A 15,932-nucleotide genomic window follows, 5' to 3' on the forward strand; every position below is an offset into this window, starting at 1 on the left:
CAATAGGCAAGGCTTCTTGCCTCCCCTCAAACCCTGCTAACCTTGCAGGGATGCTGAAATGGGCCCAGGCTGAAAACCTGGACAAAAATGCCCAGAAATCAGTGTGGGTTCTTTCCCTGACAGGAGTTTTCTTTGTGCTTATAAGCCATAGGAGTTTGGGCCCTGTCATGTTTCTGAGGGGGTTTAACTTGGACAGAATAGAAGTTGGAAGTGACCCAAACAAGATGGTTGAGGCTGGCCCAGACCCGCTGTTCAGGACTGCCCTTCACAGGAACTGCCCACCGTGCCATCCCTCGATGTCCCAGGGAGGCAGGTCCCCCTTACCTGGCACCACGAAGTGAACCATAGCACGGTGGTTCCAGGAAAAGCCTTGGGGCCAGCACAGCTCTGGCTCATTTGCCACAGCCATCAGGTGCCGCCGGCGACCCCATGCCAGGTTCCTCATCTTCCTCTCCTCCTCCTCGCCACCAATGCCCTGCCAGCCCCGTGCAAAGACATACTCGGAGAAGCGGACGAGCCGCTCTCCCTGCTCCAGCAGCTCCAGCTCCAGCAGGTAGCGGCTGCCCCGCATGCGGTCCTGCCGTTTCTCCACGTTCACGATACGCCGCAGCTGGAACCGCCTGCAGGAGATACAGCTGGGGTGGGCATGTTCCCCGTACACCAGCCCCTTTCCCACCTCCAGCCCATTCAGCTCTGCTAGGCTCTTTCCTCCCAGCTAGCGCAAACCTTTTTGTCCCCTGCTTCCCCCTGCTTCGCCACACTGCTTCCGAAGTCCCATGGGAAGCTTTAGCACCTGTTTCCTAAATCCACAAGCATGTGGGATTAGACCTGGGATTCCATCCAAGAGAAAATAGCCGGCAAGGGAAATGAAATGAAGGTGACACAGAAAATAACAAATGTGTCTGAATGATTGTAGGGCTGGTAATAGTGAGTGTATTCAACACCTCCTACAATGGTCTTGGCACAAGGAGTATGTTTGGGCTAGTGAATTTGGCTCATAGCAGCTGATCAGCCAGAAACACGGAGCTGGACTGAGCAATCATACAGTAAAAAGTGGGGTGAGCTGTAGGTTCAGAATGGCCAAAACAGGATGAAATGCCAGGTCATGGCCTTTCAGATCATAACAAGAGTTTCTGCTGCAAAATGGACGCTCATCAGTTAAAAATGCTGAGAAAAGCGCCTGTGTACTGATCAGTCATATTGTGACTGTGACTGATGTGACCCTGAAAAAACAAATGTGATCTTAAGATGTAGCATTAGAACTACTTCCAGCAGGGATTGGGAACTAATAAGACCCATTCTATAAAACATGCAGGACAATGGTCACATATACAGGAAAACTAACTCAAACTGAAACCTGCATGGAGAACAACAGATAGGAAAATTATGGAAATTGAGGCCATCTCAACAGAAGGGCCAGGAGTTGGATTGTTTGGCTTCTAGAGGCTCAGAGAAGGTACCCCTGTTTGCCACAAAGGCAATGAAGATGGTGTCCTGAGAAGAAAGAAAACTATATCAAGACCATGTAAAAACAGAGTACCAGCAAAAGCTGATCTCCAGTGGGTCATCAAAGAAGTGAGGAGCTGAAACATCTTCCCAAATCAGTACTACGATGCAGAAATCTAGCTAGTTTTAAGAAGGAGGTGCACACATTCAGCTAACAGCGTAGGGTACTCGGTTGTCTCTCAGGTCAGTGTACTGATCCACAGTATCTGGTAAGTCCTTTCTGGTCCTATGTCCCAAGTGATTCACAAGTTGAGATGTGGCAAACATCAAAGCACAAGCACAAGGAGCTCCAGTCCTACTTCATATCAGCAGGGTTTCTTAATCTCCTGCTGATAAAATGCTCATATGTGCACTCAACACCTACCCAAGCCAGCAAAAGGCCAGTGATGCCAGCTCGATGAAAACCTCCAATCTTTCATGTTTACTGCCACCAGCTGCTGGAGGGCAATATTCAGCCCCCAGACATGGTCTGGTGTCCAACAACTCCCATTTCTCAGCCAAAAGAGGTATTTAAAGCCTGGGTTTCTACACAGATTCCTTGCCTGAAGTCTTTATTTTCCACATCTAGTTTACCCTCTGATTCCCACTAGCTCCTTACACAACAGGTATTCCCCGTGCAGCATCGTACACCAGCTCTGGGACACCGCCCCTTGGTTTTTACACTGTGCCTTACCCTTTCGTCCTTTGGTTGAGCTTCTTCAAGAAGACACGTGTGACTTCCAGGGCTTCCCTTTCTCTTAGCAGCAAGTTTCCTGACGTGTTGCATTTCAGGTCAATCCAGTCTGTGCGCAGCATATGGAAGTCCAGGTTGCTCATGCTGAAGGTCTGCTCCCACTTCACCGCCTGGTCGAACACTGGTACGTAATCGAAATCCTCTTCATCTTCCTCCTCCGGTTCCCCATCTGCCTCTTCCTCTTCCTCTTCTGCTGGCACAGGTCCAGACTTGCCCTGCACAGGAGATGCCACCTGTGCCTCTCCTTTGCCCACGTCCTCACCATTGTCCGCCTTCTGCTCAGCAATGTAGGACTCCACTTGGTTCAGCCACTGCGGCAGCCCAGGCTGCGGGCCGGGGCTGGCAGCGCTCACTGTGTGCCCACCAGCTTTGCCAGACACTGGGCCTCCTTTCCTGGCTGGCACGGTGCCTGCTGGCTGCAGCCCATCCTTAGCGGTGCTCAGGTCTCCTCGAGGTCTCATCCTTTTGGGAATTGTGATCCCTGAGTCCCTAGGGCCTCCGAGAGGCTGCTGCCTTTGAGACATGGTCCTAGAAGGAGGGTTTGCCTTTTTAACAGGCGCTCTCCCCTGGATGACCCTGGCGTGCTGTGGAGGGCTCCTGGAGTTGTCTTTGACACCAGCTTTTAAACGGGGTCTCTTCATTATTGGCTTCCCCTCTAGGGCAGCCTGGCTAAGGCTTTGGTTGGCAGACACCAGTGTGGCTGATTTGACACCAGACCTCTTTGTCCTTCTCCTCCGTAGCCCCTCTCCTACATCACCATCCACCACCGAGAGGAGCCGACGGCGCTCCCGGAAGGAATAGTCCTCACGAACGTTATCGCTGCCCACCACGCTGCTGGGATCGTGGCCTGCCAGCTTTGCTCTCCCTGTGCCGGGGCGCTTGGGGGGACTGGTATCCTCCATGTCCTGCTCCGCATACTGCAGGTCGTCCAGGTTCCCCTCCTGGGAGCCTGCGGGAGTAACTGCAGTTACACCTCTGGCACCCTCCCGCAGCCTTCCCCATCCTGACCCAGGCACCCACCCTGCTGGGGGCAGCTACTCTCACCTCACCTCAGCATTGCCTCTCCTGCTGAGTGGGTGCGAGGGACAGGGATGCTCTCACACACAGGAACTGTGCTCTTGCTGGTACCTACCTCCTCAGCACCCTATGAGCCAGCACTGCCAGACGCTGTGGAGGTGTCTGGCTTTGCCTTTAGCTGTTTGTCTGGCCACAGCTTTGCAGGGCAGGTGCAAGTATAAGCTGCCATGCCGCACACCTTTGGCTCCGTTGCTTCTGCCCCCATTTTTGCTGGTATTGGCCACTGTTTGGTGACTTCCCAGCCTGCCCTTAAGAGAAGTGGAATTGGCAGCAAAAATCTCCCAACCACAGCAATCTGGCAGGGAATGGCTGTGACCTCCTTTGTACGGAAAGTCAACAGCTTCTTTAAGCTGGTGCTGGAAAATCACACACGAAAATGACAGGTAAAAGGATCCTCCAGGCTCTGACATTAGGGCCCCTACCTGGCTGGTCTATATTTTCTCCAGAGTCCAGGCTCTTCTCTGGCCGATCCATTTTCATGTACTTGTAAAATCCAAATCTGAGAGGGAAGGGCAAAACACGAGTTGGATGAAAGCTACTTTTCCCTCTCCAAATAAATTACGGCCACTGCTTCAGAGGTGATGGTCCATTATTATACATCTACCCAGCATCTCTAGATCCTCCTTTTCCTATCACCATCACCATCTTTCATATCTTTGTGCAATCAGATCTTACTCTGCACCGTCAAAGACACCCATTTTCCTTGCTCATCACCTCAAGCCTCTCCGGTATTTTCTCGTAAGTGCAGGAGGAAATCCCAGTATAAGTACCCTGAAACACTTCTTTAGCCTCCCTTAAAGCTTGCTTACGATGTAGCGCTCACCAACACAAGTCACCATGCTGCAAAAGCAGCCAAGGCAGGCAATTGCAATGAACTCACTCTCTCTTCTCTCATACCACCACTGTGTGCGTGCTGTCCTCATATGCCTATGCTTCAAGCTTTTGGGAGGGATTTCCAGGACTGTTTTCCTCCATGTGCACTGAAGCCAAGCAAAATGGGCCCCCTAGTTCCCAAATCCTATCACATTACAAATTAATTACCAAAGCAATAAACCTGAGTAGCACCTTCCAGCCCATGGCAGCCACCTTCTCCACCCTTCACTATGAACCCCAGTCCCAGGAGTTCCCTCCCAAACCTACAATACGGTGTGTTGTCCCAGCCCTCAAAATAGTCCTGTAGGAGGAAGAAGATCCTGAGCACGGGGAAGCCACCACCAGTTATCTCATTGGAAAAGTGGCTCTCCTTATCCTGCAAACAAGTCCTCCCAAACAGAGCAGAGTGTTCACACAAGGTGTCTGCCTGTTGCATGGGGGAAGACACGAGTGATGGCTCCCTCACAGGGCCACCGCTGGGAGCTGGACCCCAGTAAAAAGATGAACAACATGCATTTCCTTCCCCAAAGAGATGCCTGGTGGTGAGCACGGTTTGGTTTTCACAGTGACAGCCATCAGGAGGCTCCAGCTGCTGGATCCCTGATGTAATGGAACAAACATGCTCTGACTCAGCTACTGGGTTAATAGAGCAAGAGAAGCATGGCAGCTTCCCCTTGAGACCTAAACATAGTTTCACTTAAAGGAAGCCTAAGTTATTGAAAGAAACTAAATGCTTAATGTTTTGCAAGGCTTAGGGGATATTTAAGAGAGTCCTACAGAAGTGAGTATGAAATTCCACCTCAATTCCAGCCTTCAAATCATCTCCTCCCTCCCTGCTAGAAACCCACATTTGCAGCATCCTACCTTTCCAAGTAATAAGCGTTTTCCTGATAGAAGCATTTGTTGTCTTTCTCCATGTGGCTCAGGCGGCTGTAATCATTCGGGTAAACAAAGGATAAATGAACCTGGGAAGAAACAAGGAAAATAAAGTAAAATCCTCATAAATGCCACATATCAGTCACAAGGTGACCAAGACACAGCTGCAGGGTGACAAGTTCTTTTGAGGGAGCAGGGGTTGCTTACTATTTGCTTCTCCAAGGCACCCAGCAGCAGAGTGCAAGAACTGAAAAAAGAAGGAAGCATGCTAGGATGTGTGCATGGGTGTGCCTTTTTCTCTTTCTCTCGCCATCTGTTTGTCCACCTCTGTAATTGTGCATTTAAGTCCTCTAACAGAGCGAGAACTAGCTGGGGCAGAGGTGGGCAAGTCCTCCTGAAGAGGTGCAGGGGATCACAGGAGCCAAGGAAGCGTGTGGGGAGACCTCCAGGCAAAGCTGGGGGAGCTGGGGCTGCCCTGGCTGTGAGCCCCCTGGGGAATGCTGGCTTGCACTGGCATCCAGGGAGGGCAAACCATGCAGGTGACCCGTCCCCAGCAGACCTCAGAGCCTGCTCTGCTATGCAGGGGATTAATCCCTGGTATGCCGCATGCCCCACAAATGTGAGCTCGGCCTCAAGACTAGTTTTAAGCTTGTCAGGGGCTTTAGTAGTTCACACAGACTACAGTTCACCCCGTGGAGAATAAAATCCTTGGCCTTTGTGAGGCTCTGTGTGAAGGCAAGCTCAGCTTTCTGGTTTGAGGTCCAAGGGGCTCTGTAAGATACACACACTTGTACCCCAGTGAGACCTGTGAGCATCTCCCTTTTCTTGGTATTGCCCTTTGGCATATACTGGGACACACAGTCAAATCTGCCCAGGAGCTTCAGATCAGTGGAGAGGTCCCCGTGGTTAATGGGGTCTCCCTCTTTCCTCCTTGTGTTCCCCTGGGCAAGCACCTGCTTAAGGAATAAAACTTACAAACTGGAGTCCCTGGTAGCGCTGCAGAGGAAATCCATTCACCAGGTAGCTGGGCTTGTATGGGCAGTCTGGCAAGGCTCGGCGCACACGAGACTTGCTGAGCAGAGGCACTGAGAAGAAGAAACATGTAGGCAAGCATTGCTGGGGGAGCCCTGCTGCAACCAACGCACCAGCTTAGCTGCTTCTGTGCCTGGTTTCCACTTATGCACATGAAATACTAACAGAAACATAAAGCAAACTATCTTGCACAGCTCATTTCTTTACATTCCTCTACAGCACTTACATGTAAGTATTATGCCTGAGGATGTTGTGTGAGATGGATGCCAAGAAAGAGGAGCTGGGTTTAGTTTGTGCTTTGTCTCCTACCGTGACTGATATTGTATGCTGCCCCTCTCTTCTGACTGGGGAGAAAAAAAGTGTGGCCTTTGATAACCATGGTGTAGGAGGGCAATCTTTCTCAGCTGTGCTACTGCACGTGCTGTGACAGGCTGCAGCTACCTCCTCGACCGCTTTGCAAGTCTTACCTTTGTAAAGAGTGTCCCGGGGGTCAGGCTTCAACATGTCAGCTGGGTGTGCCTTGCTGCCTGCGCTGTCAGCCCGACGGCTCGTGTGACTGGCCAGCGTCTGTGGGATATGCCCAACCTCATCCATCTTTAAAAGCGTCTCATCTACAAACCAGAGAGACAACAGAAGGGGGAGGAAGGGCTAATTCATCCCCTGTCTCAGTAAGCACCCCTGTCCAGTGTTCAGCCCTTTCCAAATGGCATTGCATCCACGGCACTAATGCTGTCTCTGGTGTAGCAACGCCTAAATGGTGCTGATCCGGAGCTTCACTGCAAAGACACTGTGGGAAGGAAAGGCTTTGACTCAGAAAGCTGGAAACACAAAAGCTGTGGGTAGGAGCATGGCTATCACCGAAAGAAAATAAACGCAGTGATGAGTAATGGAGGAAAATGACCTCCTGCCTTGGACACACCAGCAGCGGTATGCTGAAGAAGCCCCATGCTGGCAGGAATTACTGGACACTTCTGAATTAGTACTAAATTTCTTTTAAAAGGAGATAGAAAAGATGAATGGGAGGAGAAACCTGAGGAGCAGAGCTTTCTCCTGGACTGGAAAAGGATCAGGACCCTGGGGCGAGGCGTTTGGTGGCCAAGGATGGTACTCCAGCCGGGGAACAGTGGCCCAACAGTAAGCCAGTAAGCAATGGGAAGTTTAAACTCAAGACTGGGTGTTGGTTATGTTTCTTCTTGGGTGTCGCTGCCAAAGGACTTTCTATCTCCACGATCTCACCCTGAGATAAGGGTAACAATAAATATCCAGGAGGGAAAGGCAGCACACTGCCAAGGGCACGGGTTACTGTTAGCAACTTTTGGGGACTGAACAACACGGGAACCCAGAAGGAATGGGATGACACGTGAAATAGCCACGTGCTGATACGGAAGAGGGAAACACCGTTTGGGCAGAAGGTGCCAGACAAAGATGAGACTGCAGCACTGTACCTCACTGCAAAGGGATCTTCTGGGATTTGAGTCTTCCCTTCTACAGGGAATTAAGAAGAAGAAAAGAGCAGAAGGAAAAAGGATGGGGACAGAAGACCTATCAGAAAGCCTAGTCCTCATTTCAGAAAATACAGCAGCAGGCTGCAGTTCAAGACACGGCAAACAGATGTCTCAATTACATCAGTGAGTCTTCTAGAGGCAAAAGCGTTGGCATGGAAAAAAGGCCAGAGATGTTGGAAGGCGAGAGTGGTAGATATGGGAAGAGGGAATGCTGACAAAAGAAAGTGATGCTGACAGAGCTAAATAAGGGTAACCAGGACTAAGAAGCTCCTTAACTGATAAAGGCATCACTTGATGCACTAAGAAGGGTTTAAAAAACAGGAGGGACTGGGCTGATGTTCTTGCTGCAATCCAGTAGCAACCTGAAGACACCCGAGGCTGACTGACAGAAGAAAGCAGCATCCCCCAGTATCACTAGTGTATCCCATTGTGTCCAGCACCCAGAGTGAAACCTTCTGGAAAAGCCACAGAGGCCCCTTCTCCCCAGTTGTGTCCAGCTGCCAGCGCATCCCCACAGCTCCCGTGTTATGGGCCTCAAGTCCCCTCTTTCTCTCTGTGAGTAACCTCCATCCCATGTTACTTTCACATCTGGAACAGTTCTCACCCTTGCAGACTCTACTTTCTGCCCCTTCTTGCTGCCTTTAGATTTCCCTGAAATAACGTTCCAATTCTACGTCCAACTCTCCTATATTTAATGAGTCACAGTCTCGCCCAGAGGTCTCTCTCCTGACCTGTCTCCACTTCTTTCCTGTAATGATTTGTACACATGGTATTTGCCTGGCTAGACTATGACTGATGGTGCAACGCCGCTGATACCTTTTGGAAGCATGGGGAGGTGCTCAGGGAAACCTGTGGTAAAGATACTTACTAGAAAAAAGCGAGAGGTATTGGGAGTCAATGACTTTGAACTTCGCTTCTGGGTCGTTCAGTCTCCACTGGAACAGAGGAACACATTAAAATGTGTTAAAATTACTGCTTATGGAGTTATCTGAGACTGAACAAAAGGAACAGGCACAAGATGCTTTTTCACCAGATGGGCTCACAGCTTCTGCTTTCTCCTTACCATGACCGAGTTTACCTAGCAGCAAAAAACTGGGAATGAGCTGAGATCCCCCAGGGCACATCCAAAGCAGGAAAGGACAAAGAGCTGCAACAAGAGCCCGGAGAGGGCAGAACTATCCCAAGCAAGCAGAGGAAAGGGGCCTGACATGTGGCCAGGACTATCCCACACAGAAGCAGGTAAGGGCTCTGGAAGGGATCAGATACATCTCATGCAAAGAGGAGCTGGGGCTTGGGAAAGGAGGGAAATCGTTACAAACGTCATTCCTGAGCTCTGCAGGGACGCATATACAGCACAGCCATTTGCACAGACTCACTGCTACTTCCACATGGTCTGTTCCTTTGTCATCCTGCTTGTGCAGCACCTCAAAATAGTACCTGCCTGCAGCTGACAACCTGTGAAGAACAAGGTGTCTGTCACCAAAAGCATTAAGGAACATTTCTTAGCTTGTCAGCAAACAATGAGCAGAGAGCAACCACACCCATGGAACAACCTAATTCTCAGGGTGAGCGGGGTTAGGACTGCCAAGAAAATCCAGATGCTGACAGTGAGATAGGTAGCTTCTCTGGTGCACCTGGAGTGTTCCAGACCCTTCTCAGTTAATTCTGAATAACCCCCTTTCAGTCTTGCCTGTTGGCTTTTGCCTCCAGGAAACCTGGCCTGTTCCAAGGCAGGAAGCTTGGGATACAGTTCAGATAGAGTCTGGATCTGCTGGTGGCTACTTCCTCCAGGGAAGAAAAACTTAGTGTTGCATTCCTGCAATAAATCAGCAAAGCAACTGGCACAGATGTGGATGTGTCACTTCAGCTTTGGCAATACCCCACACTAATCCCTTTCTCTATACTGCTAAGTTCTTCAGAACAAGCCTGGGTTCTTTATTCCTGCTCTTGTGATTTCCTGACCATGTGCAGAGGTGGCTGGGAGCAAGGGGCTCTGCTCACTCACCTCACCATCTTTGACTGTTGGCTGTGAAACTTTCCAAACTCCCCTGGTGCAGTCCACTCCTTCCCTGTCTGCGAAGAGACAGAAAATGCTCTAATTCAGATTAGTTTCTTCCCCAGTTACTGTGTTGGGAGTGACAAAGAGGGAAAATTGAGCTATTCTTCCTGGTAAGTTGTGAGATCCATAACCCATGGACAGACCTAAATCCCTTAGTCATGAACGTGGGGCTTCCAACAGCACTATCAATATGTAACTGGCTTAAGGTATGTCATGTCATACCCATGTGGCATCTATGATGGTGGTGTCTGTAGTTGGAAGAAAAAGTAATTTGAGCAGCCCAAGGAAGTATGTAAGGGGTCTCCATCCCCAAGGAAACATTAAAGCCTTGATGGAAGAAGCCACGCAGCATGCACTGTACCTTGCCTACACTGGCCAGCAGCTGGAGACCAGAGGTCTTTTCATCTGGACTCAGCCAGAACTCAGCATTGTCATCCGCAGCAATGGCAAACTGAAACTCCCCTGTCGAGAGATGGAGGGAGTAAGCAGGGCTCTGAGGTAAGGCTTGTGCACAGAATGAATTCTGCTCCTGTGAAATGCTGTCTTCACTATTTTTCCTGGTGAGACTATACCTTCCCTTTTGTTATTACCACCCCCACCCCTTGGAACCTCTCTGAATTCTCTAACTCTGCTGTGATTGAAAACAAAATTTTACAGATACAACTGGTTCATTATCCCTCTGGCACCGGCATCACCTGACATCTAACCTGGAAAGCTAAGAAGTACATGCGACGTCTCCCTGCCCCCTCCTTTATTTTCAGAGCAAATTTTTGTGTGAAAAGCGTGTTTGGATGGAGGAACATGCACATGGAGCCTCAAAAGGAGACAGAGGTGCTTAAGTCTCACTGTTCTGGCTGGAGTTACAGGAATGGCAGATGAGGGCCAGGGGACCAGGAGACGTGGGTGAGTGCTAGCAGGCTGCTCCGGGCAGAAGCAGGCAGCTGGGTGATACAGATGTCAGCTGCTGTATTCATGGTATTCATGATGGTATTCATACACCCAGGGAACAGCAGGAACATAAATGATGTCACGTACAGTCCTGTGCATGTGAGCGAGGGAGGGAAAGCTCAGGGACTGCTCATGCCACGTACGCACCATGGGGTTGTGTATTCACAACTGCATTATTTTTTGTCTAGCACTTCCCATCTGTTTTCTTCTGTGCTTTTCCTTTCCACCCTACTGGGGAGGCAGATGTGTTTCCACCCATGCCAACCAAGGCCATGGCCAGTCACACACAGCCAGCTGGGCCGCCTACGTGAGGGACCTGGCATTGGGCTTGCCAGGGTGAGGGCACCAGTGGTTCAGCACCAGAAAGGGAGGTGAGAAGAGACATAAGCAGCAGTACAGTACCCTCAGAGCCCTCACCATCAGCGAAAGGATGCAGGTAGCCAAATATCCGGAGACCATAGTTAGTCCATTTTGGAGACACAGCCAGCTTCTTCAGTGTAGTTCGTGTCTGAAGTGGAAGAAGAAACAAATAATAATAGTAACTAGATATGACAGGAACAAGGGGGGGATGCAAAAACCATTGGACAGGTGGGCAGAGTGAAGTACGAGATTTTTTTCTGGGAGGAGGATGGGGCAAGGAGTGTGATGGAGACAGTAGGGAAGAGCAGGCCAGATGAGAGACGAACTGGAGCAAGTACTGCTACAGAGAGGAATTCTGTATGAAGGATGCTGGTGAGATGGTGGGGACAGGGGACGTGGTGTTCACTAGCCACTTGGAAGGAGAGCACCTTCACCCTTTGTCTGAGGCCTGGCAAGCCACCATGGGTGAAATGAGCCTCCCCGTGCAGCAGAAGAGCTGTGACCATTGAACTCTTGTGAAAGCCTCCTGCTCCCTCAGCAGGACAGAGGAGGTGATGGATGCTCAGGAGCATGACAGAGGAGGTGATGAACAAGGATAAGGACAGGGTGTGAAGGGAGTAGGGGTGATCCAGCTGGGAAGCATGGGACAGAGTGCATTGTAGTCTTACTCACGTGGGGGAAGAGGGGGAAGTGGAGGTTTTTCCTGAGCTGCTCAGTGGAGCCACCACACCAGTCCTCGAACACATGCAGATTGGCCTGGCCATGGAACTGGAGGGACAGAAGTAGGGCACCATGAATTGCTGCATCCCTCCCTTGTGTCCCTCCCCTGTTCTGCCAACCTTGGCCATGGCTTCCGGCACTGGAGCGCTTGTGAGAGTGAAGGAAGTCGCCACTGCTGCGATGGGCTGGTCTGCAGGAGACATGGGTCCCAGACTACCATTTCTCATCTGCTGAGGGTTTGGTATTGGCACAGGTGACATCTGAGCAGCACTAGGGAACTGTGATAACGCCCAGAACATCTCAGCTAAGTGGCTGTGGTACACTACATTTTTCTCCAGCAAGGAGGTGTTTAACCAGAGAGCTGTGCTCTGAGGCCATGGTGTGGGACACACTGTAGAGTGGCAATAGCCCCCCACAATCCAGCAAAGAGAGTGTAGGGTCTTAGGTCCTCCGAGAAGATGTTTTGGACTCCTTCACCATTTCAGGGCTATTTTCCTGACCCAGGGAAGAAGGGACACCCTAGGGAAGGGAGATGGCAGATCCTCTTCTCAAAGCATGACTGTGAGGTAAAGGTCACGGAGGGTGGTGGGGACAGGGAGACAGAGGCTCAGCAGGGTGGGGAGCGGCAGCGCAGGCAGGTCAGTGGGCAGCATGGCCTCTCTGTGCCCACAGAGACAGAGAGGGGAGCGGGGGTCTCCTCCTGGACAGCATAGGAGGGTGTGCAGTGTAGGTAGGGGTGGCTGTCCATGCTGCCCAGCCAGCCCTGCCAGGAGAGGCTGTCAGTGCCCAACGCAGACCTGGAGCACAGCTTTGCTGGGAAAAACTTGCTCGTCACTGTGGGTTTTCAGCGATACGCTCCTCAACAGACAGACTTTCTTTTTGTCAGAGCCGGTTCAGAAGGGAGGAGCTGGCTGTCCCTCAGCAAAGTCCAAGCTCTCTGCAGCCAGTGGAGCTGGATGCTGAAACCCTGCTCGCAGGACCAGCATCCAAGAGTGGAGAATATATGAGCTGCAGATTGTAGAAGCTACCTTAGATGGCAAAATGCTGAAGGAAGGAGTAGGTTGCCTTGGGATCGGAGTGGTGTTGCTGGGGCTGTCTTTTCTATATAAGGGCTGTGTGAGCTGGGCTGGGGAAACTGCCTGAACAGCACCCAGATGTCTACAGATGGCAGCAAATTCTTAGTTTCTGCTGGGGAGTCCTGCTGCACGGTGCAGGAGGGCCCAACCCCTCCGAACTCAGAAACCACTTCACAGAGTTCTTTTTCCTGGGACAGCGGGTTGGGGTTTCATCCTGTAATAAACCATGGCTTGAAGGAAGGACAGGGAGCAGAACTGGCCTGGCACCAGCTTATGCAGTAACGCTCCTTGGGAGCTGTGGGCTTTAGTCACGCACGTGAAAACCATCTCTGTGTGCCAGGCAAAACGCATTCACATCCACTGCTGTTCTTGAGTGGTCTCTTAGCCTCTCTCACTGGTTTCCTCACTGCCAGGGCTTGACTGATGTCTGCAAGCCTTTATCATTCCCCACTATGACCTCCTCTTCTTTCCTCCTCTGCTGACATCCCTCAGCCCGGATTCTGCCCATCAAGCAAGAGGAAAAGCAGTGAGACAAAACAGATGTAATTCCCCAGAGTGATGCTGCACAAAATCAGACAGGAACTACACAAAGGGCTCAGGTGATGGATGCACCCAAGAGAAACGTGGGACTCTGCAGGGACTTGCCATACAAATAAATCACCGCGAGTGTGACAAACACTGAATTTGAATGTAATTGCTGGGCAGTCCCACGCCCCTTGGCCAAATCCAGGTTCACACCCATGGGTCTTGCGCTACTTTTCTCAGCCAAATCAAACAGTAACAATTGCTGTTGCTTGTGGAACGTGAAGCCAGGTGAACAGGCTGGGCTCCCTTGCGCGTCACTGCCAGAAACGAAGTTTTGCGGCAGTCTGCCGCTATCCATAAGCCATGCTGTTTTTTCTTCTTAGAGAATCGTTTGCACACTGCAGACAGCAGGCTCAGGTCTGTCAAATGTAGCACAACACTCCCACGCTGTGGAGAGGCTGGCGCTGCAGTCCCCTCCTGGCAAAGACAGAGCCAGGGGAAGCTCCGCAGGCTCAGGACCGCAATGGAGCTGGGCTGGCTTTGGCATGGAGTTGCTCAAATGCCAAAACAGATCTTTATGATGGAACTCCCACAAGAGCAGCTAGACTTCCTCAAACATTGGCAGAGTGTAATACGATACTGCAGAGTTTGGCAGTATTCGGGAGAGGGCAGCCTACTAAAAAATAAGGCAGCCACCACTGTACTAGGTACTCCATCAATTCTGTAAGGCATGGTCCCTGAGGCTTCCAGCATGACACTCCTGTCTCTAAAGTCATTACAAAGCCACCTGAGAGGAGATTCTGGCAGGAGCTAATGACGTTGCTTTGCTTTCCTGCACTCACAGCTATTAGAAATAATTAAGTGATAAATAATAAACATTTCTTGCATGTGGTTTCAGAGTCTTTTCTAAAGCAACAGATTTTATCCTGAGCTACAGCAGCCTAACTTTCTGCTTCCTCTGAAAGGGAAACAAAGGACATGAAGAACATTATTGACAGATAAATACCGGCTGCCTGAAGTGCTGCTCTGGGACTGAAAACTGAGCCAGGCTTTAATTTTAGGCCCTCACGAGTCACCAGCGCAGCAGCTGTTTTGAAACTCTATCACCTCTGTCCCTCCAACTCAATTCATGGCTGCCCATTGCAAGCAACTGAGAAATTTCTCCGTTTCCTATCTGGGTCTCCTCTGGAACATGCAGTGAAAATCTCCTGCTTGGGGCTTGTGCAGATTCAGTAATAGATAAATAGCACCATCATTCCCAATTCACGCACACAGCCCCTGAGAAATGTTGGTGGACATTCTAAAACATGGCTGCTGCGTTTGACTTCCCAGCTTGGAACTACCTGGCCATCGTTTTCAAAAGGGCTGGAAATTTAGCACCTGGTAAGTGACAGGTTACGTTCCCTTTCTCCCCCTAAAAACATCTGCTTTGAAAATTTTGGATAGGCTGATTTGGCCAGAACCAGGCAGAGAAGCCAAGAGTCTGGGTTTCCAATGGGAGCTGGTCTGCGCCTTCCCATTTGAGGGTTCCTCCTGCCCCTTGGCTTCCTCCTCATCCCAACCCGGCCTCCCAGTTGCTTATCTCCACCCTGCTCAAACAGCAGCATTCCAAAAACCCAGCCTGGACACAAAACAGGTACAGGTCGTACACCAAGGGCACCGTCAGCACAGTACGAGCACCGGGAGCACTCACCGAGAGCTGTTCTTCCCAAGGAGGTCTGGGCAGGCTGATACCCTCGTGGGCACAACGCCACAGACACAAAGCGACAGTGCTGCCTGAGCGAAGGGAGAGCTGAGCCTTAACAACTGCAGGGAGGCAAGAGCTGGGACAGACCCTTGCTTCGGTGCTGATGCAGCAGCCTCCAAGGCTTTGGGAGTGTGGCTGAGCCCCAGCACTGACCCTTCCTGCTGAGTGTGCTGAATTAACACCCGCCTGCAGCCCTGGCTTTGTATTAAGAGACTTTGGTATTTCCGCTTCTTTCTAGTGAGGAATTTTAGATTATCAGCCCCTCCTAGGAAAACAGACCATAAGGGAGGATCAGACACACAGAACGCACAGACTTCTCTTCCTAGCCCAAACCCTGTCATATCAAAACCACCCAGAGGGGTGGCACCAGATGCCCAGGGGGTCCCGGTGAGCAAGGAGACCCAGGGAAGAAAGGCAAAGCAGCAGCAGAGGCTGGGGGCAAGCAGCAAAGCTGGGAGGATTGCAGCGGCAGAGACATGACCTGCTGCAATGCAACTGGAGCAGAACGGAGAAGAGCAGTCTTTCCTAATTTAATCCCGGACGGCTTTGGCATCACGAAGGCAAATCAGCTGCGTAGCTGAGTGCAACCCAGGGAATGCATGGCGCCAGGGATGATAAACGGGGCACAGAGAGGGCCTGAGCCAGGGAAGAAAGGCGACATTGTGCTGCCAACTGGAAACTCCTGAGTTTGTAAGACTCTTCTGTCTCTGCTGAGTGGCCATGGCCCCTCCTCCAGCCTGGCCCAGCTCCCCTGACTGCGTAACATTCAGCAGCCAGCAGCTGGGCTTTGCTGCAAGCTCTGCCACACTGGGCACTTGCTGGAATCCATCAAGACAAGTTTGCAACAAAGCCCCCCTGTCCCAGCAAGCCCTGACACCTGATGGGTGCAAACGGG

At 51.0% G+C, this 15,932-nt stretch overlaps 1 protein-coding gene across 3 annotated transcripts in view; it reads right to left on the reverse strand.

Moving 5' to 3' along the window:
• Positions 1 to 15,932, reverse strand: part of B4GALNT3 (beta-1,4-N-acetyl-galactosaminyltransferase 3) — a 74,895-nt gene that overhangs the window by 9,370 nt on the left and 49,593 nt on the right. For 2 of the 3 annotated variants that reach the window (XR_013929135.1, XM_080393516.1), the window contains exons 4-15: positions 11,642 to 11,737; positions 11,027 to 11,117; positions 10,023 to 10,123; positions 9,608 to 9,675; positions 8,979 to 9,057; positions 8,471 to 8,537; positions 6,565 to 6,708; positions 6,041 to 6,150; positions 5,054 to 5,154; positions 3,739 to 3,815; positions 2,180 to 3,188; positions 325 to 620 (exon numbers count right to left, since the gene is read on the reverse strand). Coding sequence is in view for 2 of the 3 variants with exons in the window: in XM_080393516.1 (XP_080249642.1) it covers positions 325 to 620; positions 2,180 to 3,188; positions 3,739 to 3,815; positions 5,054 to 5,154; positions 6,041 to 6,150; positions 6,565 to 6,708; positions 8,471 to 8,537; positions 8,979 to 9,057; positions 9,608 to 9,675; positions 10,023 to 10,123; positions 11,027 to 11,117; positions 11,642 to 11,737 (2,239 nt within the window). In the remaining variant the exon portion in view is untranslated. The remainder of the gene's footprint in view (positions 1 to 324; positions 621 to 2,179; positions 3,189 to 3,738; positions 3,816 to 5,053; positions 5,155 to 6,040; positions 6,151 to 6,564; positions 6,709 to 8,470; positions 8,538 to 8,978; positions 9,058 to 9,607; positions 9,676 to 10,022; positions 10,124 to 11,026; positions 11,118 to 11,641; positions 11,738 to 15,932) is intronic. The other variant, XM_080393517.1, reaches the window with a different exon arrangement.

This window comes from Falco punctatus (assembly GCF_963210335.1).
Source record: "Falco punctatus genome assembly, chromosome: 6".
Taxonomy (NCBI): Eukaryota; Metazoa; Chordata; class Aves; order Falconiformes; family Falconidae; genus Falco; species Falco punctatus.